This window comes from Microcaecilia unicolor, chromosome 10, assembly GCF_901765095.1.
Source record: "Microcaecilia unicolor chromosome 10, aMicUni1.1, whole genome shotgun sequence".
Lineage (NCBI taxonomy): Eukaryota > Metazoa > Chordata > Amphibia > Gymnophiona > Siphonopidae > Microcaecilia > Microcaecilia unicolor.
The window spans coordinates 5,707,758-5,734,554 of record NC_044040.1 but is presented as its reverse complement, the minus strand read 5'-3'; the positions used below and the strand labels follow the sequence as shown (position 1 = coordinate 5,734,554).

Genomic DNA, 26,797 nt, shown 5'->3' with positions numbered 1-26,797 from the left:
TCTTGTTGTCGTTTTTTGAAGAAATCTAACCAAAATAAAACAACCTTATTAATACAGTTTAGAAGCCCATTTGGGAATGGCAACAGTCCCCCGGCACATCCTGGCAAAACTTTCCTCCAAACATCTCATATCACCCCTCTCCTCAAGTCACTTCACTGGCTTCCGATCAGATACCACATACAGTTCAAGCTTCTCCTACTAACCTACAAATGCACTCGATCTGCAGCCCCTCCTTACCTCTCTACCCTAATCTCCCCTTATGCTCCCACCCGTAACCTTCGCTCTCAGGACAAATCCCTCCTCTCAGTACCCTTCTCCACCACCGCCAACTCCAGGCTCCGCCCTTTCTGCCTCGCCTCACCTCATGCGTGGAATAAACTCCCTGAGCACATACGCCAGGCCCCCTCCCTACCCATCTTCAAATCCTTGCTCAAAGCCTTCGGCACCTAACCACTTTACCTCTACTCAGGAAATCTAGACTGCCCCAACTTGACATTTCGTCCTTTAGATTGTAAGCTGCTTTGAGCAGGGACTGTCCTTCTTTATTGCTCTGTACAGCGCTGCGTAACCCTAGTAGCGCTCTAGAAATGTTAAGTAGTAGTAGTAGTATCTATGATTAATTGAACACAGCTTCAAGAGTATGTGTCTGCTTCTGTATTAAAGTAAACCGATCTTTCAATTTTATGAAGAAAATTAAACCAAAACCCCCACAAAATATTAAACACATCTACATCTGTATCGAGACTACCGAATACACGTTATGGTTTTAACAAACAAGAAAATATGAACTACTGCTAGAAAATGAGAATTCAACAGAACCTTCCTGACAATATATAAATCATGATTTAAACAAAATTCATTCTGTTTCCTGATTTAATTCATAAAATACTAAAATGTGAAGTGCTAAAGCGTATATGAGTATTAATACTTGTTGAATACAGCTCTCTTACTTTCCAGGTGGCAAAGAGAGCTCTGGTATTATGCAGGGAAGACCTTTATATGTCATTGTTCTTAGCACAGTGTCTGACAACAGACTCAAATTTAATTTTGCCATGACAATAGCAGGAGTGGAGCTGCAGAAGTGATAAGACAGCACATTAATTCTCTATTCCACCAAAGGCGGCAGGAGATGCAAAACCAAATAGGGCTTCCTGGAAACTGAATGTCTGTTATCCAGATGTCAAAGATGTAAAACCCCAATTACACAAACTGCTTGCCAGAGAAGCATCCCAAGAACTGAGCAATGCAAATGGGGTGAACACACAATCGCAACATTAGCAAGCAGCGGGCTCCCTAAGTGAAAATTAGCACTATTTAAAGATACCTAATAAACATTTATGCATGGACTTAGAAATTTTAGCAACATTAATAAAAGATATCAGCAATGTCATTTTTACAACTCTGCCCTGTTATGCCCTGCTATAATAAATTTAACATCTCAGTAATAGATCTGCCAATTTCCCCATGCTCCTTATCCCCACAAAAACGTTAACCTTCTATATTTTCTAGACTGTGCAAGCAAGCATACCGAGAATTCCAGAAGAGAGTTCACTCAAAAGCCTGCATCGAAATACAGTGCAAGGCTGGATAATTTATGCAAACACAATGTTGGCATGGAGAAACAGCAGAGAAAACATGGGGATCCTGGCTGAACTCAGATAATGAAGAAGAATTTACAGCCAAGACACATTTGTGTTTTACACCTCTGAGAAGCAAGGATTCTCAATTTTGGGGTTCTCCAACAAGTCGTCAACATAATAAGCCATATAAATACACTGGATAAATTGCCCTGATTTTTATTATTTATAGTCATTTGCAATCCTCTGTTCGGCTTTCTCTGGATAAGTCCTAATTGGTATGGAAATGCTCCCAAGATGTTCTATCTTTTGTTCCCATAGGAAACAAAAGCAACAGCAGAATAAGACAACAAATAAAGCAAAGCAATGAGCCAGCTCAGATGTCCATTTTCCCTCCTTGTTCTAATACCTGATCCCTGGCTTTACATTCATTTCCTGCCTGCTAACGATATTCTGCAATTTATTTATTTAAAACATTTCTACCCTGAATTTTATAAAATTCTAAGTAATATGCAACTTAAATGCATAATTAAATCATCTACGTCTTTATACAATAACAAATTAAACAATGAGAAAAAAGACACAAGCATAAAATATTTTTTAAAATTTTAAATGCTTTCCAAAGTGAGGGTCACTGAAAAATCATTTCATCATAGGCGCCCCCATATAAGAGGCTTGGGAAGGCCCAACCGTGACCTTCCCCTGGCTGCTGCCCCCCCCCCCCCAAGCACAAGGCTGGCGCAGCACTGCAGGCAGCTCTCGGACCGGACGGTCCCTCCTTCCCGCCCTCGGCTCCCCGACTGACAGCCCTCCTCTTCGTTCCTTCCCCCCCACACTACGCGTTTAACCCTTTTACTTTCAGGCGCAGCAATGGCAGTGAAGAGGACAACATAGCGGGCTCACACAGTGTCCAACCCTCGCGGAAACAGGAAATACATCATCGCAGAAGACGGGACACTGTGTGAGGGAAGGGAGAAGCTGTAGGTGAGCTCGCTGTGTTGTCCTCTTCACTGCCGTCGCTGCGCCTGAAAGTAAAACGGTTAAACGTGCGGGGGGGGGGGGGGGCAGGAAGGCTGTCAGGGAGCTGAGGGAAGGCAGAGAGAATCGCTGGACATGGATGGGAGGGGAGGGCAGCGGGAGAGAAGAGATCGCTGGACAGGAGAGGAGGGGAGGGCAGGGGAGAGAGGAGAATTGCTGGACATGGATGGAGGAATGGTAGCAGAGGAGAGAGGAAATTTGCTGGACATGGATGGATGGAGGGGCGGGCAGGGGAGAATGGAGAGTTGCTGGACATGGGTGGATGGAGGGGGTAGGGGAGAGAGGAAATTTGCTGGATATGGATGGATGGAGGAGAGGACAGGGGAGAGAGGAAATTTGCTGGATATGGATGGATGGAGGAGAGGACAGGGGAGAATGGAGAGTTGATGGACATGGATGGATGGAGAGGAGGGCAGAGGAGAGGAGAATTGTTGGACATGGATGGATGGAGGGGAGGGCAGGGGAGAGAGGAAATTTGCTGGATATGGGTGGATGGAGGAGAGGGCAGGGGAGAATGGAGAGTTGCTGGACATGGATGGATGCATGGCGGGGAGGGCAAGGGAGAGAGGAGAATTGCTGGACATGGATGGATGAATGGAGGGGGCAGGGGAGAGAGGAAATTTGCTGGATATGGGTGGATGGAGGAGAGGGCAGGGGAGAATCGAGAGTTGTTGGACATGGATGGATGGAGGGGAGGGAAGTCAGGAAGGAGATGCACATGGGTGGAGGGAAGGGAAGAGAGGAGAAATACTGGACAGATATGGAGTGGGGGGCAGGGAACAGAGGAGAAATGTTGGACAAGGATGGAGGGAAGGAAATGCACACGGATGGAGTGGAAGAGAGAGAGGAGAAATGCTGGACATGGATGGAGGGGAGGGAAGACAGAGGAAGTAGATGCACATGGATGGAGGGGAGGGGAGTGAGGAGAAATGCTGGATATGGATGGAGGGAAAACAGCTGAATTTAAGGGCTGGTTCGGATCACTTTGAGGCAGATACTGAAACTCAAGGAAGGATAGGGCCAGGGCTACAGATGGTAGACAGGACGCATAAGGACACAGGAGGATGGTGGACATGGTGAGTGAAAAAATATCAAATGGAAAGAAGACACTGCATAAAACAGAAGACACTGGGACCAAAACGAATAGAAAAACTAAATGATCAGACAACAAAGGTAGAAAAAAGTATTATATTCAGAATATGTCAGCTTTTGGAAATGTGCATCTGTGATATTTTGCATGCAAGTTTCAATTTTTCTAGTATTGCTGCATGTGGAGTATGACTTCTTGAGGTAACTTTCGCAAATCTATGAAAACATATCTCTTCAACAAAGCCTACAATGAGAACCAATAACCTCTCTAATCCACCTCAGCAACCACTCAGTTATGAAAGCCCACCTTCCACAACTACCCTAATCACTCCCTTCCTTCTTCTCTCTTCCCTTACTTAATCTCTGCACAATACTAACTGTATCTGATATCCTGGAATGACAATGTTAACAAGACTATGTAAGCCACATTGAGCCTGCAAATAGGTGGGAAAATGTGGGATACAAATGCAATAAATAAATAAATAAATAACTTTCCAGTTCAGTATTTTGCCTTCATATCTGTTGTGTCATGTGTTTTTCATGTGTGATCAAGGTGCAGTATTCTGCTAGCGTGTAGTATTTGCAGCCCTTTTTTGTTTTTTTTGTTTCACTAGGTTGTGTACTGGTGTTTTAGAGCCCGGTGTAATTATAGTGCTGCCTTTTCACGCATAAGGTTGTAGCTCATCCTGTCCTTGGAATTAGTGCTGTTATGGTTTGGTAAAGTTATGAGTGTGTTTTAGATTATTTTGCCAGGGTCATTTATACTGAAATTTCCTTGTCATTTTTTTGTTACTTTTGGTACTAATACTTTTTTATTTCTTGAGCCAAAGCAGCTCATGGACCTTCTGGTTTCAAGGGAAATATCGGAGGTTCCTGAATAATTGACTATACTGAATAACCCTAACCAATCTGTTCTATGTTCACTGTGTAACGTCTCTTTCGAATATTTGAGACTTTGTCTTAATTTTTCCTTATTTTTTTATTTCCACATCTTGACTCCCAATTTTGTGAGCTAAAGCAATTAATTTTTGTTACTTTTGCAATATTAGTATTTCCTTTATATTTGATTCTTATTTCTTTATTCATGTTATTGATGGATGTAATATTTTGAAAGCCATTAATAAAAAAACAAAGAAATCTAACGTCAAAATTTTAAATCTAATACACCATACAATCAGTAACCAGGGTAGTGAAAATAATTGAGTGAAATATATTCAAATATGGTAAATGCACACTAAAAACACAGCATTTTGGACTATCTGCAACAAGGACCACATTAGGAAGGCCTAAGTAAACTCCGTTTTTAAAAATTTTATGCTTCTCACTCTGGATTTAATCTCACAGGAATGTCTGCTGCAATGTATTTCTGAGGCTGCAATTCAGTTCTCTAATCTAATCATTGTAGGTGATTTTAATTTCATTATGATGATCCATCTTGGTCCATTGTTAAGCATCTTCCTTTGCTATTTTCTTCACTGGATTTCATGGAACATATTTAAATGTCCTACTCACGTAGCATGTCACACCTTGGACTTGCTCTCTCAGCTTTCAGATTCTCTTCTTCTACTCCTTTGCCCTGGACTGATCACTATCTTATAACTTCTCCCTGTTAGTACTCAATGTACTTCACACCAGGGTGCGTCAGTACTGGAATTTGAATCAAGAGATCCCTCTAGTCTTCTGCCTTTTTTCCTCTTGCTTCCTAGCTGACTGTTTACCCTTTTCTGCTCAAGTTGACACCTGGCATTCTATTAATTCTATTGTGGATGAATTTGTGCCTTTCCGTCAAGGGGCATCCCATTCTGTCAGGAAGCCATGGAAAGGAGGTGATCTCCAGGTACTTAAAAGGCAGCTACGATGTGCGGCACATCGTTAGCGCCAAACTAGGTCTTCAACTGATCTCGAATATTATGATCAAAACTTATTTCTCTTTACCGCTCTTAGCTTCAAGAATTGAGACACCAATATTATACTGACTCTATTAATAAAAAAAACAGTAATCACCCGACGCAATTGTTTTTGGTACTTTGTCGTATCTTCAAATATACCACGAGGTATCGGAATTTTTCTCGTCGAAGATTGAGGGTATTTGGGCTTCTTTTCCAGATCCTTTAGGTGGATCCTTTTCCAGTTCATGGTCTAGATTTTGTAAGGTGGTCAGGTCTTGTAGAAAGACATGTTCTTTGGATTCTATTCCACTCTTATGGCTCTCGATGTCCATGGTCTTCTACCATTAGCTATGACAATGATTAACACAAATCTTAACACTGCTGAATTCAAAAAGGAGTGAGGTGAACACAAAGGATCTCTATTTAGAAAATGGATGGTATTTAAAAACCTTAAATGGCTGCATGTGTGTGGACGTGTGAGTGACGCTTGGATGGTGACTCTGGCTGTGAAGAACGAAGGCCAGTGCTGGACAGACTTTGTAGGTCTGTGTTCTGTATACGGCAGTCCAGTTTAGGACAGGTTGGAAAGGACTTCAACAGCAACTTCAGTACCCGGAACCGAGGCCAGTGCTGGGCAGACATTTACTGTCTGGGTCCCGCAAATGACAAGATGGATTTGGATAGGTTGGAGTGGCTTTGATGGCAACTCCAGTAGCTGGAACATAAGGATAGAGCTGGGCGGACTTCTATGGTCTACGTCCCAGAAACACCAAATAAAGACCATGATCAAGTATATAATATCACATTCATTGTGGTTTAATCATGAATTAATAATGAGTGTGACTTTTGGGCAGACTGGATGGACAGTTCAAATCTTTATCTGCTGTAACTTATTATGTTACTATCTCCTGTTGATTCATCAAGCTCTCCTGTTTTGGATTCTACTCACTGGAGATTTATTTTCTCCAGATTGTCAAGTAGAGGCTTTAGTTGACTTTTCCAGTTCATTGGCTAGATTTTGTAAGGTGTCAGCTCTTGTAGAAAGACTACATGTTCTTTGGATCCTATTCCATCCTCATGGCTCTTGATCCCAGACCACCATCTTCTACCATTAGCTATGACCATGATTAATATGAGTCAAACTGGTGAAGTTCACTCTCTGAAAGCGTGCTACTATCAAACTGATCTTGAAAAATCTATCTACTGACTCTTTCTACCTGTAAATTATAGACCTATTTCTAACCTACCTTTCCTGCAAAAGTTATAGAGTGAGTCATATTTACTCAATTGATACAACATGTTGCTTCACCTATTTCAATCTGGATTTAAATCAGGTCACTCCACTGAAACAATCTTTATTTCACTTCTTAATGACATCCACTCAGCTTTTGAAAGGGGTAATGTAGTTGTTATTTCTTTGAATTTGACTTCTGCCTTTGACTTGGCAAGTCATTCCCTTCTTATCTCAAGACTTGCTTCTTGTGGAATTTCTAGTTTGATTCTTAAATGGTTTTCTATCAGGTCAAACTTGTCAAGTTTTATTTGATACTTCTATTTCAGATTCCTTTCCACTAACCTGTGGTGTTCGACAGGATTCTGTTCCATCACCTCTATTATTCAATATGTTTCTTAGTCTGTTAGCTACTCTTATTCAGAACTTTAGATGACATTCTTCTGACTTTGGAACAGGACCCTCTTAATACTGATTTACATAATCTTCAGTTGTGTTTAGATTCAGCAGCTACCTGGATGGCTAACAATCATCTAATTTTAAATGTGGAGAAAATTGTAGCAATCTGGATTACAGGCTACTCAAATTCACCTGCTGTGTCTCCTTCTGTCTTGGGTTCTCCTGTGACACTGGTGAATTCCTTTCAATATCTTGGAGTAATCCTCAACGCTCCACTAACATTTGAGCCTCATATTAGCAGAATCACTAGATGGTGTTTCAAGTCCCTTTGACTGATTCATTCATGGCATCCATATTTGGATGATAAATCCTTGCTACTTGATTATATTCGTTAGCAGCTTCTACTGCAATGTGGTCTATGCGGGCCTCCCAATGCTTTTTTTTAAAAAGGCTTCAGATAGTCCAAAATACAGTGATACGGCTCCTTGCTCATAAATATGATCACATTATGTCTCTTTTCAAACAACATCATTGGTTACCAATCGCTTATCATATTCAACATAAGCTTTTCACACTAGCTCATAAATTTGCACATAAGTGCTCCGTCATATCTTGCTTCTTTCATTATCCCTCATATTCCTACATGTATATTGTGGTTATTAGTTGCTCATTGCTTGGTTACCCTAGCTGTCCAGTGTGCCAGATTGGAATCAACTCGTCACTCTGCCTTTTTTTCTATTGCTCCAACACTTTGGAATTCCTTGCCCCCAGAAATTCAATCAGAACAATCTTATACCAAATTTAGGGCCCTGGTGAAAGCTCATCCGTTCACTCAGGCCTTCTCCGAGGGAGCTGGGACCTGGGACCCAACAGAACTGGTAGGCTACTTTTTTTTTTTTCTCTTTTCTATCAGATTTGTAGTTCTTTTCCTGTTTTTAGAAATTGTAAACCACTTTGATTTTATTTTGAAAGGTGGTATATCAAGTTTTTAATAAACAATCTAAATAGAAACATGACGGCAGATAAAGGCCGTATGACCCAGTCTGCCCATCCTCTGTAACCCCTAATTCTTCCTGTTCCTAAGCGATCCCACATGCTTATCCCATGCCTTTTTAAATTATGGAACAGTGCTCGACTCCACCACCTCCACCGGGAGGCCATTCCACGCCTCCACCACCCTTTCTGTGAAATACGTTACTCCTAAGCCTATTCCCTCTAAACTTTATCATATGCCCCCTCATTCCAGAGCTCTCCTTCATTTGGAAAAGGCTCTCTTCCTGTACATAAATGCCCTTGAGATATTTAAATGTTTCTATCATGTCTCCTCTCTCCCAGCATATACATGTTGAGGTTCATAAGCTTGTCCCTATAATTTTTGCATTCAAGACTGCTTAGTAATTTCGTAGCTGCCCTCTGGACCGACTCCATCCTGTTTATATCTTTCCGTAGGTGCGGTCTCCAGAACTGCACGCAGTACTCCAAATGAGGTCTCACCAGAGACTTATACAACGGCACTATCACCTCCTTTTTCCTGCTAGTCATGCCTCTCTTTATGTACCCAAGCATCCTTCTGGCTTTAGCTATCGCTTTTCCTATCTGTTTGAAAGCTTTAAGATTGTCAGACACAATCACCCCCGTCCCGCTCTTCCTTCACACACTGAAGCAATACACCCCCTATACTGTACCGTTCCCTCGGATTTTTGCGACCCAGGTGCATGACCCTGCATTTTTGGGATTAAACCTTAGTTGCCAGATATCGGTCCATTCCTCTAGCTTCGCTAGGTCCTTCCTCATGTCATTCACACCCTCCAGGGTGTCCACCCTGTTTCAGAGTTTAGTATCATCCGCAAAGTGACAAACCTTACCAGACAGCCCTTCCGCAATATCGCTCACAAAGACGTTAAAAAAGAGCCGGCCCTAGGAACGATCCCTGCGGTACTCCACTGACAACCTCCTTTTCTTCAGAGCAAGCTCCATTTACCACCACCCTCTGTCTCCTACCATTCAACCAATTTTTTACCCATCAGTTACTCTAGGTCCCACACCGAGGGCACTCAATTTATTTATCAGTCGCCTGTGCGGAACAGTGTCAAAGGCTTTGCTGAAATCCAAGTATACCACATCAAGCACCCCTCCCACATCCAACTGTTTGGTCACCCAGTCGAAGAAGACAGTCAAATTCGTCTGACACAACCTGCCACTAGTGAAGCCATGCTGCCTCTGGTTCCGCATTCCATATAGTTCAAGAAATGTCACAATCCTCCTCTTTAGAAGCGTTTCCATTAGCTTACTCACCACCGAGGTCAATCTGAAAGGTCTGTAATTCCCAACCTCCTCCTTAATAAAGAACTACTGTACAAAGATTATCCATGCTTAAGCAAGGTTTAAGCTTCCAAAGCATGCACAGTTTTGCAAAAGATTGATAAAGTGAAGTCCATTAGAACACGGCTGATGGGGGGGAACATGAGAGAGGTCTACAAAATCCCGAGTGGTGTAGAATGGGTAAACGTGAATTGATTTTTTTATTCTTTCAAAAAAGTACTAAGACCAGGGGACACTGAATGACGTTACATGGTAATACTAAAAACCAACCTCTTCAAAAAGGCTTACCCCACCGACCCACCGTAAATCCCCAAACCCAGCAACACAGCATAACCATGATCTTACTGGACAATATATAATCTACATTCCCTTCGACCCTCCTGCTGCCTGATACACACCTACCTCATCAGACCACAATACAACCTGTATTTGTTATCAACCAAATTGACAAATGCCATTACGTTACTAAGAGGCATATTTTCAAAGCACTTTGGGAGGCTAAGTTCCATAGGTTTCTATGGAACTTTGGGAGGCTAAGTGCTTTGAAAATGAGCCTCTATGTAAGCCACACTGAGCCTGCAAATAGGTGGGAAAATGTGGGGTACAAATGTGACAAATAAATAAAAATGAATAGGAGAAAATATTTTCACTCAATGAATAGTTAAGCTTTGGAATGCATTACCAGAGGATGAGGTAACAGCAGTTAGCATATCTGAGTTTGGACAAGTTCCTGGAGGAAAAGTCTACTGTCTGCTATTGAGATAGAAATAGGGAAGCCACTGCTGTCCCTGGGATTGGTAGCATGGAATCTTGGTACTCTGCCAGATATGTGTAATATGGATTGGTCACTGCTGGAAGCAGGATACTGGGCTGGATGGACCATCGGTCTGCCCCAGTATGGCTATTCTTATGTTCTTCACCTCTGAATATGTTAAAAATTGAAGGGCTTATTTCCAAATTCCTCTATGTCCAATGCAACTAATATGGACTTAGCGGGTTTTGGAAATAAGCCCTTCAATTGATTGAGCCCCTATATCCAAACAAAAGGGCAAATTCGGCAACTGATACTGACTCAAGACCATATTGCCTTATACTTTCAAAGCAATGAAGAAACTGCAACTTGCAAAATCTTTTGTCTCTCCTCTCTGTAATAGCAACAATATCCAAGTTTTCTTCAAACATCAGGGCTTGCAAGTCTTGAACCTTTTTACCTAGACTGCGAGCATTTGTGCTCATTGCTTTCCATCTGCGTAGAGAGTTTAGGTGGTTTTCTGTATTTAGATGACCCTTCTCTCTGCCATCAAGTTTATTCTGGGGGTGACTTTCCGAATTCCCTTGTTTCCTTTTGCCACCCCCGCCTTCTAGTTTAAATGTCTAGAAACATACTGTCTGAATTTCTCCCCAAGGATCCTTTTTCCCCGTCACCGAAAGATGTAGCTCATCATTACGGTACAGCCTGTTATTTTTCCACTTATTATCCCACGCCCCTATGTGACTAAAACCTTCTTCTTTACACCAAGACTCAAGCCACTTTATTGAATTCCTCTGTTTTGCGTAGTCTTTCTTCTCCCACGTGGGAATTACTTCAGAAAAAACCACAGTCTGAACCAAAGATTTCAGTCCCTCCCCAAGCTTCTGGAATTTGCTATTGTTGGCCAGATCATTTGTCCCCAGGTGAATTACAACATCAATATTCGAAGCCGTACTCTCTTCTCGGATCACTTTCAGAATTTGGTCAGTACATCCGGTAGCTGAAGATCCTGGAAGGCATTTCACTAGGTTGGAACCCTTGAACTGTGTTCCTAAGTTAATGCCTCTGATAATGGAGTCTTCAATCAGTAAGAGTTTTCTGCTTTTCACCAATCTGTCATTTTTTTTTTTTTTTTTTTTTTGGGGGGGGGGGGGGGACGATTCTTGGGTTGTGCCACTTTCATAGCCTCTGGTTCCACCTCAGAGCTGTAAAGAGTTTCAAAAAATTATCAAAAAATGGAATTGATCTCCACATCCGAGTAAGTGAACCATTGGCTTAGTGTAACTGCAAAACCTTCTTAGGACCAGTGCGAGCATGAATTAAGTACGACATGAGTCGGCCACTTTTATTACCATGAAGATAACTGACGTTTTTAATATGTAAGGGATTTAACAGCCCGTTGATGCAGAAGCACATTAAGATCAGCCTAAGAGGTAAGCAAAAGAGCTTTAGTTCGAGCTGTAGGAGATATACTAAATAGGCATCAAAATTTGCACACCTCAGCCTCTAAATGAGAAATGTGGTTGGTGGTCCTGCACTTTGCATATCTGCTTGCAGTAAGCAATAATTTCTCCCCTTAAAACTGCTTTTGCTGTGTCCTAAAAAAAGAATAGGTCTGGTTAAATGTTGTTGATTACGAAAAAAATAGTCCTGCCATTTCTGATGTAAATCATGAAATTAAGAATCAATGTATAATTCTAAAGGAAATCTCCACCGAAAGGAATCAGAACCCCTCCCCCCACCCATAGCAGCAGCCAGACTAAAGCATGATCGGAGATCCCATAAGGGCCAATTTCTGCTTTAGAAATATTAGAAAATATATCCCGAGAAACTAAAAGATAATTCTGGCCTGAGAGGAGGTGTGTATAATCGCGTTCGCCAGGGTGTAGTTTGTGCTACACAACATCCAATGTAATGTTTAATTGCTGCTCCAAACACCTGTAATCAAGTCAGCGTCCAGCATTCCCTGCAAGGCATCACTAGCTATCATGTACCCTCGCGTCATCTCATTGCTTCCCTCTGACTGTGCAAGGCTCTTCTGCACCATTTACCCCTCCCCACCCCGCAAATGCCCAAGCCAAGAATACAACCTAAATCTCCTGCATGGGTTAGTGAAAGTCCCTTTAAAATAATATTTTCAGCTAGCACTGTGCTAACCAAAATACTGTATCAGCCAACACTGTAGTTTGTGTACATAACATTTAAGCAAACAAAATTGCTAAACAGTTGTAAATAACGTTCCTAAAAACTTAGGGATTCAGCTCTGCTCATCCGGGAGCTGCTTCCAGTTCACTGAAGACTAACAAACTGTTTATTGCACAGGTTCTCAACTCAGGACAAAGCTCAGCAGTCAGGTTTTCAGGATCTATGTTCAACGACTATGCACGAGACAGTTTTGTATAGAATGAATACAGGGCATGCATGCTGCTTAACAAAAGCTCAGCCAACATAAAATTCCATGTCACTGAATGGACAATTTTACTTATTTGATGGGTGGGGATCCTCCATGGCCTCTGAAAACCCCATCTCATCTTTGGAACTACAGTACAGGATAACTTAATAATCAATAGTGATTGCAGGGGTAATGTTGATGCCATATACATGCTAGATACGTTTTGGGTTGGTCTTTTTTTTTTTTTTTTGGGGGGGGGGGGGGGTTAAAACAGTGGCCTTTCCCCACTAACTTACACAATGATCAGGATATCAAAGATGATGATTCAGGGGCACAAGATTATTACCGGTGTGTAGAATGGACAGGTGAAAATGCTGCTCCAAAGCAGTGAAACAAGTTGCACATTTTGTGACTATCTGAAGCACGACTTGACACTCCTCAGCCTTACCACAGACTGTTACAGGGTCTAATGCGACAGTTACTGATTGGGGGGGGGGGGAGAGGGGGAAGGAATACTGTACCGACAAACTGAGGTGCTTCTTTGGTCTCCCCATTGACATCACTGCTGTAGCCTGAGACTTTATACACATCGTGATAATCTGGAACATAAAGGATGTAAAATTATTTTTAAGCCCTATCTAGTCTTGAACATTCTCTTTATCAATATCTACAGATCATTTTAATAAAGGGTGCGAGTACAGTGGTTACCCAGGCAGAGTGCAATTCTATGCTACTGAGTCTATATACAGGTGCCCAGAGGAAAATCTGCAAGTACTTTGTGAAGGACAAATATGTACATAACTGCTTTTAACTCCTAAATCCTAATCACGTGTTCAGTACCCATGTTTTATCATTCCCGCCTTTGTAATTCCCTTATCCCTTATTTGTCCTGTCTGTCCTAATTAGATTGTAAGCTCTGTCAAGCAGGGACTGTCTCTTCACGTCCAGTGTACAGAGTTGTGTACATCTAGTAGCGCTATAGAAATGATAAGTAGTAGTATAACTTATAGTATACTCAAAGTTCGAGTCCTGCCCATGTACATGCCTGCCTGTCTTACAGAATAATGCTTATGTGCATAAATGCCACGTATGTGCACACATTCTAATCATTTACTAGCATATTCCATGTGTAAATGTTAACACCCTCTTTATACAATGTATTAATGACTGAAAACAAATTCTAATCAAAGAAAAGGAAGCAGGAGTGGTGGAAAAAAATCCGGAGAAAATACCTCAGTGAGCCCTTGATGTAAACGCTTTTCAAAGTAATGACAAAAAATAGTTTATTCAAGGAAAAACATCACTGGTGTTCACAGTCTCCAATTTTCAAAAACATTATAAAGCTGCAAATACAAAAGAGTACTTAGCTCTTAGATACACATGGTGTCCAAAACAGCCAAAGATACTCCTAACTTCCAGTCACTTGAGACATAAAGAACGCTGGCACAAGAAAGTTACTTCGGAATCTCCAAATGGATTCCCAACAGGGGCTCTGTTCTGCACACGCTGCTTCAGGGGAGAGCCAACATATTTCACCGAAACAAACTCTTCCATAATGTATGCACGTTACTGGCCATGCAATGCAGAGAGGGGTTGAGCATGGGTGTTAAGATGTGTGGAATTGGATGCACGCTTCATTAAAATATATGCTAATCAGGTAATTAAGTATTCCTCCTGAATGCACAGAAACACAGTTTCTTCTAACACGTTTTTCACCAGGTCCGGGGCAGCACAGAAGAGTTGGATGAAAGGATTTAATGCCTGTTTCACACATTTATAAACTAGTTTTGCCTTTTTTGCAGTGATCGGAACAAGTGCCTGTGACTTAAAAAACAAAACAAAAACGGATGACAGATAACAGCTCATGTCCGTATCCGAACAAAACCGAAATGCCAACACATACCTGCGCCTCTTCTCCTGTAATTAAATATCAGCCTTGCAAACATTTTACGTGAAAGCAATTTTTGAGAAGCTAATATTTCCGAGCAGAACAGCTGCCAATATGTGTGAGCACTTTCTTTTTCTCAGGACATGCGCACAAGTAGCAGGTGCTTGCCGCAAAACCTTTGTGTGCATTGTCCGATATGCTTCCCCCGATTCAATATGCTTAAAATGTGCATGTTATTTACTTTTTGCTTGGCGCAGAATTAAGTTGTGCGCTCAGCCATCTGTATGCGGGTCTACCAAGCGGCTTTCTGCATTGGCTCCTAAAACAATGTAATATTACCACAGAAAGCTCCCGGCAACAGTTCTCAAAGACGTCTGCTCACACTGGAAAGCATCTCCTAAATCGCTGTTTCCAAACCTGGTCTTAGAGGATCCCAGTTGGCCTGATTATCTAGATTTTTATAAAGAATAAAGCACAATGTATATTTCCACAGAACGGAGGTAGCGAATGTAGATTGTGATAAAGTCACCTCCAGGATAGTTGGGTTAAGGTAGTTTCAGTCTGAAATACAAGTCCAGAAGGCATTGCAGGCAAGGAGCCAGAGGGGGAGATGAAGAACCCGGACTGGACTCCTAGCTGCAATCGGGGAAGACATGGGTGTAGGCTGGCAGGTGGTGTAGAGTGGCTGCCACTAGGCGAAAAGAGTAGGAAACCCCGTGTGCAGGAGCTCATCATTGGTCTCATTAGTCTAATGCTTAACTCAGTGGTTTGGGTGTGAGGAAGCTAATGGAAGGAGAATGATTGGTGGTGGTAGCTGAAGCCAGGGATTGGATTAGGCAGGTGGGAAGGAGTCCCAGTAGAGGAGTTCAGTTCAGGAGAGAGAAGCAGAAGGAGAGAAGCAGTTGCAGGCTGAAAATCCTTGGGCAGGGAGGTCCCTAAAGTACTGAAGCAGGCTGAGATTCCTTGGGTGACAGGAAGTCCCAAAAGTATTGAATTCACTGTGAAGCTGATGCCGGGGAAAACCCTTGGGTAGAAGGAGTCCCTAAAATATTGAACTCTCCTGAAGGTAAAGAGGATAGAAGGTAGAAAATGCTACTGGGTGACTGAACTGTGATGATGAACTGAAAGAACTGTTTGTCTGGGGAATTGAATTACTGTTTATTGTACCCTGGATAAAGAGCCCAGACTGGAGCCTGTATTGAATCCTGGTATGTGCTAGGCTGCTATTGGAACTGTGTACTAGAAACCTGCATGGAATAAAAGTTCTTAAGATTGAAGTTACTGGTGGACATCTGTTTCTTCACTGTACCGGGAGCCTGTGGCTGGAGGAGATTGTTCTATCCTTGGCTGCACAAGCGAGGTACCTGGTTACAAGATATATCTTGTGTATATTCATTCGCCTGGATTCTAGATGTGGCAACTAAAGTTGTGCACACGTGCAACTTAATTAATGAGCTGATCAGCCTAGTTAACCAATTAATGGCTAAACTGGCCTTAATTGGGAGTTATGCACACATCAAATTCTATAACGATATGCACGTTTATAGCACATAATTTCAAGGGAGCGTGTTTAGGGGCATTTTGGAGGTGTTCCTATGACTTACACGCATTTTAATAAGCGGCATTCATACCTGGTTTCAGCAGGTGTAAATTCAGGCACGGGTTAGGCGCTATTCTATAAAGTGTGGATGGATATCCTTTACAGAACACCACTCGATGCATTTTTTTTCCATGCGATTTACTAAATGTAGTCCATTGTGGAGATCTAGAAAACCAAATCAAAATTCCTGAAGACAGGTTTAGGAAACTACAGTCCTCAACAAAAATCTGTCACTTCTTTGAAGGGATGAACAAACATGTGGATAAAGGTGAGCCAGTTGATATTGAGTTATCTGGATTTTCAAAAGGCATTTGACAAAGCACTTCATGAAAGACTCCTGAGGAAACTAGAGAGTCACGGGGTAGGAGGTAGCGTCCTATTGTGGATTAAAAACAAAGAGTAGAGTTTTGGTCACTATTCTCAATGGAAAAGGGTAGATAGTGGGGTTCCCCAGGGCTCTTTGCTGGGACCTCTGCTTTTTAACATATTTACAAATGATCTAGAGATGGGAGTAACTAGTGAGGTAATTAAATTTGCTGATGACACAAAGATATTCAAGGTTAATTCACAAAAGGAAATACAAGAAGACCTTATGAGACTGGGCATCTAAATGGCAGATGACATTTAATGTGAGCAAGTGAAAAAGTGATCCATGTGGGAAAGAGGAACCTAAGCTAGAGCTACGTGATGGTAGGATCCACATTAGGATTCACTGACTAGGAAAGGGATCTAGGTGTCATCACTGATGATACGTTGAAACTCTCTGCTCAGTGTGCAGCAGCATCTAAGAAAGCAAATAGAATGTTAGGTATTATTAGGAAAGGAATGGAAAACCAAACTGGGAATGTTCTAATGCCTTTGTATCGCTTCATGGTCACCGCGTCTCAAAAAAGATATAGCAGAATTAGAAAAAGTACAGAGAAGGGCGACAAAATGATAAAGGGGATTGGGCAACTTCACTATGAAGAAAGGCTAAAGCGGCCAGGGATTTCAGCTTGGAGAATAGACAGCTGAGGGGAGGTATTATATAGAGGTCTATAAAATACTAAGTGGAGTGGAACGGGTAGATGTGAATCACTCATTTACTCTTTCCAAAAATACTAGGACTAGGAGGCACGCAATGAAGCTACTAAGTAGTACATTTAAAACAAAACAGAGAAAATATTTCTTCACTCAACATGTCATTAAACTCTGGAATTTGTTGCCAGAGAATGTGGTAAAAGCGGTTAGCTTAGCAGGGTTTAAAAAAAAAGATTTGGCTAACTTCCTAAAAGAAAAGTCCATAAGCCATTATTAAGGTGGACTTGGGAAAATTCACTGCTTATTTCTAGGAAAAGCAGCATAAAGTCTATTTTACTGTTCTGGGATCTTGCCAGGTACTTGTGACCTGGATTGGCCACTGTTCTAGTTTCAAAAAACTGGCATAAACTCACCCGGTCCATCCCCTCCCCCCCATCTACAGGAAGGACCTGTTGAACGCAAACTAATCCACTTTTTAAGAACCTATCAAACAAGCTGCTGATTGCTGCAAGCAACTCTATAATTAAGTCTCACAAAACTTTTTAATCCTTCTCCTCCCTAGTAAATCAAACTAAAACAGTTTCTTTCCCTGCTGAAACAAACAGCAAAGTTTAAAGCCATGAAACTGAATTTCAGCTTGTCTTTTCCCATTTCAGGAAGGGACCCCCCCCCCCCCCAATAAAAAAAGCTTAGACAAATGCGGCCTATTTTCTGAAAATTTCTAACTCTATATTTATTCTTCTCACACCTCCTGGAACACTAAACTAAGAGTCCTCTCCCTGTAAACACATACACAAAAAAAGGCCTGGTACACTGCTAAACCAGCCTTAAATGTGCCCAGATACAGCCAGCTAAACAAATACTCCAGGCCATGCAGCAGGCACAGAGGTCATGAGCTACACTCCTACATAAGCACACAACTGTGGAACGCACTATCAAAAGCCTTGAAAACGACGTACGACCACCTAAAATTCCGGAAATCACCAAAAACCAACCTGTTTAAAAAGACATACCCTACTGATCCAACTTAAATGCCTAATCTCTGCAACACAACCAAACTAAAGCACGTAATGGACATAACACAACTCTTCCGTTCTCCGATTGCCTAATGTGGCTGTGCCACATGAACTTGATCTTACCACAACATCACCCTGTATTTGTTCACACCGGAGCCTGCAAAGGCCTCTCCGGTACTATGTAAGCCACATTGAGCCTACAAATAGGTGGGAAAATGTGGGATACAAATGTAATAAATAAAATAAATAAATGTTAGAACTACGAGGTTGACAGTCTAGCTGAGCAGAACCAAATTTTTCTACACACCATTCAGCAGTTTGAGATGGGCAATCTCTCTTTAAATCAAAGACCAGCATAATCTAGAAACCAACCGACTATATATGATCGCTATTAATACTGAAGTCAAACCCTCAAAACCAAATTTTGAGTAGTGTTCGCAGGTGCATCGGATACCAGGAAGAAGGACTTAATGAGCTTTCAGTCCCGACTGTTAGTTCTACAATTTCTTATAGCAGTTCAACTGTACTATAAATCTGGATTAACACAGTAACATAGTAGATGAATGCAGAGAAAGACCCGCACGGACCATCCAGTTTGCCCAACAAGATAAACTCATATGCGCTACTTTATATGTATACCTGACCTTGATTTGTATCTACCATTTTCAGGGCACAGACTGTAGAAGTCTGCCCAGTACTACTAGCCCCACATCCCAACCACCGGTGCTGCCACCCAATCTCCGCTAAGCTTCTGAGGATCCATTCCTTCTGAACAGGATTCCTTTATGTTTATCCCACGCATTTTTGAATTCCGTTACCGTTTTCATCTCCACTACCTCCCACAGGAGGGCATTCCAAGTATCCACCACTCTCTCCGTGAAAAAATACTTCCTGACATTTTTCTTGAGTCTGTCCCCCTTCAATCTTATTTCATGTCCTCTCGTTCTACCGCCTTCCCATCTACGGAAAAGGTTTGTTTGCAGATTAATACCCTTCAAATATTTGAACGTCTGTATCATATCACCCCTGTTTCTCCTTTCCTCCAGGGTATACATGTTCAGGTCAGCAAGTCTCTCCTCATACGTCTTGTAACGCAAATCCCATACCATTCTTGTAGCTTTTCTTTGCACCACTTCAATTCTTTTTACATCCTTACCAAGATATGGCCTGCAAAACTGAACACAATTCTCCAGGTGGGGCCTCACCAACTATTTATACAGGGGCATCAACACCTCCTTTCTTCTGCTGGTCACACCTCTCTCTATACAGCCTAGCAACCTTCTAGCTACGGTCACCGCCTTGTCACACTGTTTCGTCACCTTCAGATCCTCAGATACCAGGGCTTTTTTTGAGGGGGTACTTGCGGGTACTGAGTACCGGCACCCTTTCCACTGTCTGCTAAAACTGACCCATGGACCCCATGATAGAGCTCAGGCTCTACACACCAATTCTGTCTTGTCGTAGATTCTGTGACTGGTTGCAGGGGGCCTGGCTATTATGGGGTGGATCCCTCAGTGATCACCCCACTCCTGAAGGGTGGCCTAGCATTTGAGTACCGGCACCTTTTTTGCTAGAAAAAAAACACACTGTCAGATACTATCACCCCAAGATTCCTCTCCCCGTCTGTACACATCAGACTCTCACCGCCTAACACATACGTTTCCCGTGGATTTCTACTCCCTAAGTGCATCACTTTGCATTTCTTCGCATTGAATTTTAATTGCCAAACCTTAGACCATTCTTCTAGCTTCTGCAGATCCTTTTTCATGTTTTCCACTCCCTCCTGGGTGTCCACTCTGTTACAAATCTTAGTATCATCCGCAAAAAGGGAAACTTTACCCTCCAACCCTTCGGCAATGTCACCCACAAATATACTGAACAGAATCGGCCCCAGCACCGATCCCTGAGGCACTCCACTACTTACACTTCCCTCTTTCGAGCGAATTCATTCACCACCACCCTCTGGCGCTTAGCCCACTGAAGTCAACCCTCTTCCAAATGTAATCTCCCTAGGCTAATTTACTCAGCTTCAGCTCAGCCTTCTGTACTGCACTTGTCTTCCTCCTGCGCCAAAAGTCCCACAGTACAGTGCCCTCTGCCTCCTCAGGCTGTAACCTTTGACCCAGAATCTATGCTTCTTCCTCTGATTTTTGCTTTTCTAATGGGTTTTTACTAAGCAGAGGTAAAAAGTGGCCTTACACGGGTTTTTCCTACACGCTAAAGTCGTTTTTAGCACAGCAGTAAAAAGGCTGATTTTCCAATTTTTTTTTTTAATTAATGGCCATGCGCTAATGTTGCCATTAGCTGCATTAACTGACTAACATAGGAACATCCACTCTCCACCCACAGACACACCTCCTCCAAGAAAAATTCAAAACATTTTTTTTTACTGCAGTTAGTACATGCAGATTTGGAAATTACCGCAGGACGCCTGAGCCTATCCTGTAGTAAGCAATTTTAAACTGCAGTAAGGGCCCCTTTTACAAAAGCGCGTCAGCATTTTTAAACTGCAGTAAGGGCCCCTTTTACAAAAGCGCGTCAGCATTTTTAGTGCGTGCTAAAAATTAGCGTGTGCTAAACACTAAGACACCCATTATATTCCTATGGGCATCTTAGTGTTTAGCGAATGTGAATTTTAAGTGCGCCTTTTTAAACGACCCCCTAAATGCGCAATAGCATTTATTGTATGTAAGAGGGCCTCCACGTAACCTAATGATCAGCAAAGACTGGGATTACAGGTTGTAAGCATCAGCTTTCATCAATCTATTATCCATCAGCTGGGTTTATTCATATAAAGATATTTTTCCTTTTCTTATATTATCTATGATGATTCCCCTGTTACTACTACTACTCATCATTTCCATAGCGCTACTAGACATACGCAGCGCTGTTACTGTATAAGTTTCCGGCTCCTTGGCCACTAATACTTTAAAAAATAAATAAGGATGGTTTATTGAAGTGTAACTGGAGACTGCTTACAAACAGCACAGGAAAATCAGGTAGAAAATGTATTGCCTCCCCTCAATATATTAATGGATTATTCTGTCAAGATCTCAGCCCAATAAGCCCCAATTGGTAGTAAGTGAGTGAAGGGCAGGGCTCGCAATCAAACACTTATTTGATCCCCCTTATTTTGCCTAAATATTTTCATGAGATTTTATTCTGACCTGATATATCATAATTTTATAATTTTACTTTTTTTTACTGTATGTGCCATAAAAACGTTTGTTTATATGTAAATAGATAACGAGATACACAAGTACACATATATGAGAGCACAAGACTATCCTGTGCGCAGGAAACATCAGGAACAGCAGCCAATTATTATTTTTTTTTTAATTTCTAGGAAAAGAAAACACGAATGATAAAAACGAAAGAGAAATAAAGATTGAAACTCCCCATCTCCCCCAAAACACAAATAGGCATCAGAAAGAAACACAGGGAATAAGGGCTTTTCAGAGCAAAGGACAACTGCCTCCTCCCATATCTGTTGCTCTGAGGATACACTTCAGGGCAGGTCGAGTCATAAATCTTCCCTCTGTCAAATTTCTCGCTCATCATGCAGTTAGAAAGCCGCACAACCCGCTACTTGCACGGGCAAATTTCAAAACTGCGTCTTTTTTTTGTTTTGAAAATCCCTTTTCCAGGGGGTTTAGGCGAGACTATTGCTTTTCCTGTTGATCTAAGGTGCGCCTGAGCCCTGACGTGCTCCGAAGTCATCATTAGTGAAACTGAAACTTCTGCCACACACTTGCCCCTTTGTGGATTGGGGGGGGGGAGGGGAGGGGGGCATCTGGATACGCGCACTCCCCTCCCCCCCTCTCAACTGCCCTTTTCTTCTTCTTCTTACCCTCGTTCACCAGTTTAAAGCTCTGCGACTTGCGGCTCCGTTTCCTTTCCGAGAACTCCATGCTCCGCCGGAGGAGAGAACGAAAGCTACAGAACAGTAGCGAGAAGAAGCGGAAAGAGGCAGCGGAGGCGCAGTGGTGCTGCTGCTCGGTGTCGGCTCCGTCTCCCCACGGCCCGCAAAGTTGAGGGAGGCGTCGGGAGGAAGAAGCAGCAGCAGCCACCGGCCCTGGGCTTTCGGGTCATTGGTAAACAGAGGGAGGGGGGAGGGGGCGACCTGTCACAGGCAGCGCCCGCGGGACCCCGGTGCCACCTGCTGGGGGAATTCAGCGCTGGCAAGGGGAAGAAGGGGGCGGGGCTCAGGAGGCGGGAGAGCGCGTCACGCTTCACTTCCGCGTCGGGGGCTCCTCCTCTTTCCGCCTGCGTGGAGGGGCGGGGCTGGCTTGACGCCCTGGCGTCACATCCAACCTCTACGGTCGCTATGGAGATGGCGATTTCCTTCCGGTTCCGTTTGCGCTGTGGTGACGACGAGCTGGAACCCGGAAATGGTCTGTATGAGGCGACAATGCGCTTTGGTTAAATGTGGTATGGAGATTGGAGAGGGTTGTGGCGTTCCAGGGAGACTATGGAGATTCTGAAGGCGGAAATCGCCCGCAAGAGGAAACTTGTGGAAGAGAAGCAGCTGCTGAACGTAAGGAGACGAAGTGAGGGGGGAGGGGGGGCTTGGGTTGGGAATGTAGCATTTATACCCCGCGCTTTCCCACTTATTTATTTATTGCATTTGTAGCCCACGTTTGTAGGCTCAATGTGGCTTACTTAGTACCGTGAAGGTGATCGCCAATTCCGGTATGACAAATACAGAGTGATATTGAGGCGTATTTTCAAAGCACTTAGCCTCCCAAAGTGCTTTGAAAATATGCCTGACTGTGGCATTGAAAAAGTTCATGTGTGACAGACACTTATTAACAGTTGCCGGAGAACGTGGTACGGGCGGTTAGCTTGACGGAGTTTAAAAAGGGGTTAGATAGATTCCTAAAGGACAAGTCCATAGACCGCTATTAAATGGACTTGGAAAAATTCCGCATTTTTAGGTATAACTTGTCTGGAATGTTTTTACGTTTGGGGAGCGTGCCAGGTGCCCTTGACCTGGATTGGCCACTGTCGGTGACAGGATGCTGGGCTAGATGGACCTTTGGTCTTTCCCAGTATGGCACTACTTATGTACTTATGTACTTATGTCTCAATGCGGCTTACATAGAGGCATATTTTCAAAGCACTTAGCCTTCCAAAGTTCCATAAGTTTCTATGGAACTTTGGAAGGCTAAGTGCTTTGAAAATATGCCTCATAATGTAACAAGATAACACAAAAAGGATAAAACAGCTAAATATAGTATATAAAGAGGTGGACAATAAAAGTCGTGGGTGGTGCTAACAGCCTCGAGCGCCTGCATTTGCTTCTGATCATCGGCCCATTGCAGAACTACCTCCTGAATGTAAAGAGAAGCCTGGGAATTGTTTTAATCAAGTAGATTGGGGGGGGGGGGGAATTTTTTTTTAATTAACTTTAGGTACCATCAGTAATGTGCACTAACAGCATTAACTTTTGTTATTAGTAGCCGAGTCCTATTGCATAAAATGGGGCCTCTTCTCCACCACCGCCAACTCCAGGCTCCGCTCATTCTGCCTCGCCTCACCCTATGCTTGGAACAACCTTCCGGAGCCCTTACGCCAAGCCCCCTCCCTGCCCATCTTCAAGTCTTTGCTTAAAGCCCACCTCTTCAATGCTGCGTTCGGCACCTAACCCTTACCGTTCAGTGAATCCAGACTGCCCCTATCGGACCGACCGTTCACTTGTCTATTAGATTGTAAGCTCTTTGAGCAGGGACTGTCTCTCTTTGTTAAATTGTACATCGCTGCATAACCCTAGTAGCGCTCTAGAAATGTTAAGTAGTAGTAGTAAAATAAAGTGCATTAAAAAAAGACTAGAAGCAGTCCAGAGGAAGGTCTCTCTCACTCCTGCTGCCCCTGGCCTGTCTGACACTTAGGGACTCATTTTCAAATATGCCTCTTAAGTTCCTCTCCGTGGCAAATAGAAAGTTGGCTTTGAGCTACTGAGAATGGACAGCCGGAGACCAGAGGGCTGCTGTGAAAAAGTGATTTTTCCCCAGTGCACTTGCACTGCAGGAATAAACCATTTCTGATCCCCATCAGTGCTTTCAGATATTAGGGAATTACTATATTTGGTTGTTGGTAGCAACTTCCCTCAGATCTGATGACATTCACACAAATACTTTTTACATATGGGTTTTCCATCATTTGTTTCTAGGCATAAATTTAAGCTTCCCAATGATTGGGTAAAATATGACAAAGTATGTGTTATTGCCACACGATAGGAAAAGTTTATGTTATGATCCTAGATTGGATTTTTTTGTTGTCGTTTAAATTTTATTTTTACTCCAGCTTTTAAAAGATTGCAATTCTCTTCCACTGTGCAAAAAGTATTCAAGAAGAAGCACAAGTCTATACAGTTTAGTTTATAAGCAAATCAGTCATAAGTGAAACGTGTACAAAGTTTTATATAATATTGAGCATAATCTCTAACTACTGATACTTCTTTACAGAACATTTGCTTTGTATTTCCCACTGTTTGTGTATTTGCTACTTGTCTTTCCTTCCCCCCCACCCCCCTTGTTTACTGATCTAATCCTTCAAAAAGTATTTTCTCCTCTTTGGAAATCCTGTAGCTTTCTTTCCTGTGTGTACTGGTGGATCCTCAATCATGCCTTTTGCTCATCAGAACGCTTGTCCAAGTAGAGGCAGACTCTGGATGTAAAGCATTCTAACAAACAAAAGGCACGATTGAGAATCCACCAGTACACACAGGAAAAGAAGCAACATGATTTGCAAAAGAAAAAAACACTCTTAAAAGAATTAGATCATCGGACAAGGGAATATAAGGAGTCACTTCAGGGTCATACATGGATCAAAACTGAATGCATGAGTGGTTAGGGAGAAGTGAACTGAAACCTAAGGATGACAGATTGATAGTTGCAGCCCAGGACAGTGGATTGTGGATGAAATAATTGACAGCAAATATAGAAAACAAGACTGGTAAAAGAGATACAATATGTAAATTTTGTAAAGAAAAAAAAAAGGAGCTGGAAACAGCTACTTTTAGCTGGCTGCAGAGTGCTAATGGCAGAACATTTCTACACTGACAGGCACAATAAAGTGGCACATTTCTTCCACTGGAAATTTTGTAAATGCTATAACCACTATTGTGCTGGAAAAGCATTAGAATCGCGACCCTAGGAGAATTATGGAAAATGAAAACGTATCAACATCTGGGATGTTCCCTTTCCAGCTGACAAAAACTTGATGCAAGAAAAGTGAACATAGTGGTAAAGGAGAAAGACACCAGAACAGCCTTATTTGTAGAGTTGGTACTTGTGATTATTCTGTGAAATGCGTAGAGAGGGAGAAGATCCTCAAGTATCAAAAAATGCTGTCAGACCAAGAAAGTGTGGCAGAAAAATAAAATAAATATTTCCCATAGGCCTGATTAAAAGGAATTTTCAGGCACACTTTGATAGGTTGCCTATACAAGTAATATCTTATGAACTCCAGAAGGAATTTCTCTTTGGCATGATACAAGTACTATGATGAGCCTTAACAGTAAATTTGAGAGACTGAGATCATACCCTACACACTGTAGCTTAGGAGTGAGTTTCATTGCTGGCATGGTATATGCAAAACTAACTCATTTGGAGATGTTGGCCTCAAGATTTGCATAATCTCCAACATACCCTGGCACAAAAATGAGATTTATTTCTGTCATGCACAATAGTGACCTACCCCAGAACAGTAATGAGATTGTACATCCCAAGAGCTGCATGCAGTATGGATCTTATAAAAATAGATTGCATATAACGAACTATTGTGATAGGACTACAGACATCATCAGTAGACCCAAAGAGTTAGTTCAAACGTGAACTTTCAGAGGTGGTCTCCGTATTTAAATTTGGACAACATTTTTTAATTAATATTTTCATTAAAGTTCATATCCACCAGATGGTATGACAGATAATCACAAATTTTTTTAATGTATATTTCAAAGTTACAATCAAAGGACATACTTTGAACATGAATCAAATGGAAGTTAAGACATAAAAATAGGCAAAGAAAATGGAAAATAGAATCAAATTATAACTCCACTTATGTAGTCCACATTAGAGGTAAGGGCAAGGAAAGCTTCCAGGGGAACGTGGAATAAATTGAAGAAAAGGAAAAGAGAAAAATAGCATTTAACAGGCTTTTATATACCAAAAGACTCGAGCAGTGACAATCTTAACAAATCATGGCTCAGATGGAACTATTGGAGACCCCTTACCCTGAACAAAATGTTGCTGCTGAGATGGATTTTAGAATATATAGGAATTGCCCTCAAGGAGAACTATATATTTACAAGAATAATGAAGCTGAAATTTAGCTCCAAGAGGAAACACCTGCTGCCACAGAGAAAGAAATTTCTTTCATCTAGTTTGTGTCCGTTTTGATACATCAGGAAAAATTAATATCTTCCCTCCAAGGAAGTTGCAGGCCTTCTTATGAAAAAAAACCATAGGTTGCAAAGAATTTCTGTATTGAAGAAAGACAAATGATACTAAGATTGTAGTTCTAGTAATTATTTTATCTCCTGAACTTTCCAGTAATTCAGTCACTTCCAAGGGATCAGATGA

The 26,797-nt window shown here is 42.1% G+C and overlaps 2 protein-coding genes across 7 annotated transcripts in view; one reads left to right on the top strand and one right to left on the bottom strand.

Moving 5' to 3' along the window:
* The window catches only part of BEND7 (BEN domain containing 7), an 88,270-nt gene extending 65,924 nt beyond the window's left edge, over nucleotides 1-22,346 (bottom strand). For 2 of the 4 annotated variants that reach the window (XR_003943553.1, XM_030216074.1), the window contains exons 1-2: nucleotides 22,063-22,344; nucleotides 13,210-13,287 (exon numbers count right to left, since the gene is read on the bottom strand). Coding sequence is in view for 3 of the 4 variants with exons in the window: in XM_030216074.1 (XP_030071934.1) it covers nucleotides 13,210-13,287; nucleotides 22,063-22,123 (139 nt within the window). In the remaining variant the exon portion in view is untranslated. Of the gene's footprint in view, nucleotides 1-13,209; nucleotides 13,288-22,062 lie in introns of all 4 variants that reach the window. The other 2 variants (XM_030216076.1, XM_030216075.1) reach the window with 2 other exon arrangements.
* A 213-nt stretch (nucleotides 22,347-22,559) lies between these two features.
* PRPF18 (pre-mRNA processing factor 18) overlaps nucleotides 22,560-26,797 on the top strand; it is a 43,896-nt gene continuing 39,658 nt past the window's right edge. Inside the window, exon 1 of one of the 3 annotated variants that reach the window (XM_030216496.1) lies at nucleotides 22,560-22,749. In XM_030216496.1, the coding sequence (XP_030072356.1) occupies nucleotides 22,639-22,749 (111 nt within the window). In that variant the 5' untranslated portion in view covers nucleotides 22,560-22,638. The remainder of the gene's footprint in view (nucleotides 22,750-26,797) is intronic. The other 2 variants (XM_030216494.1, XM_030216495.1) reach the window with 2 other exon arrangements.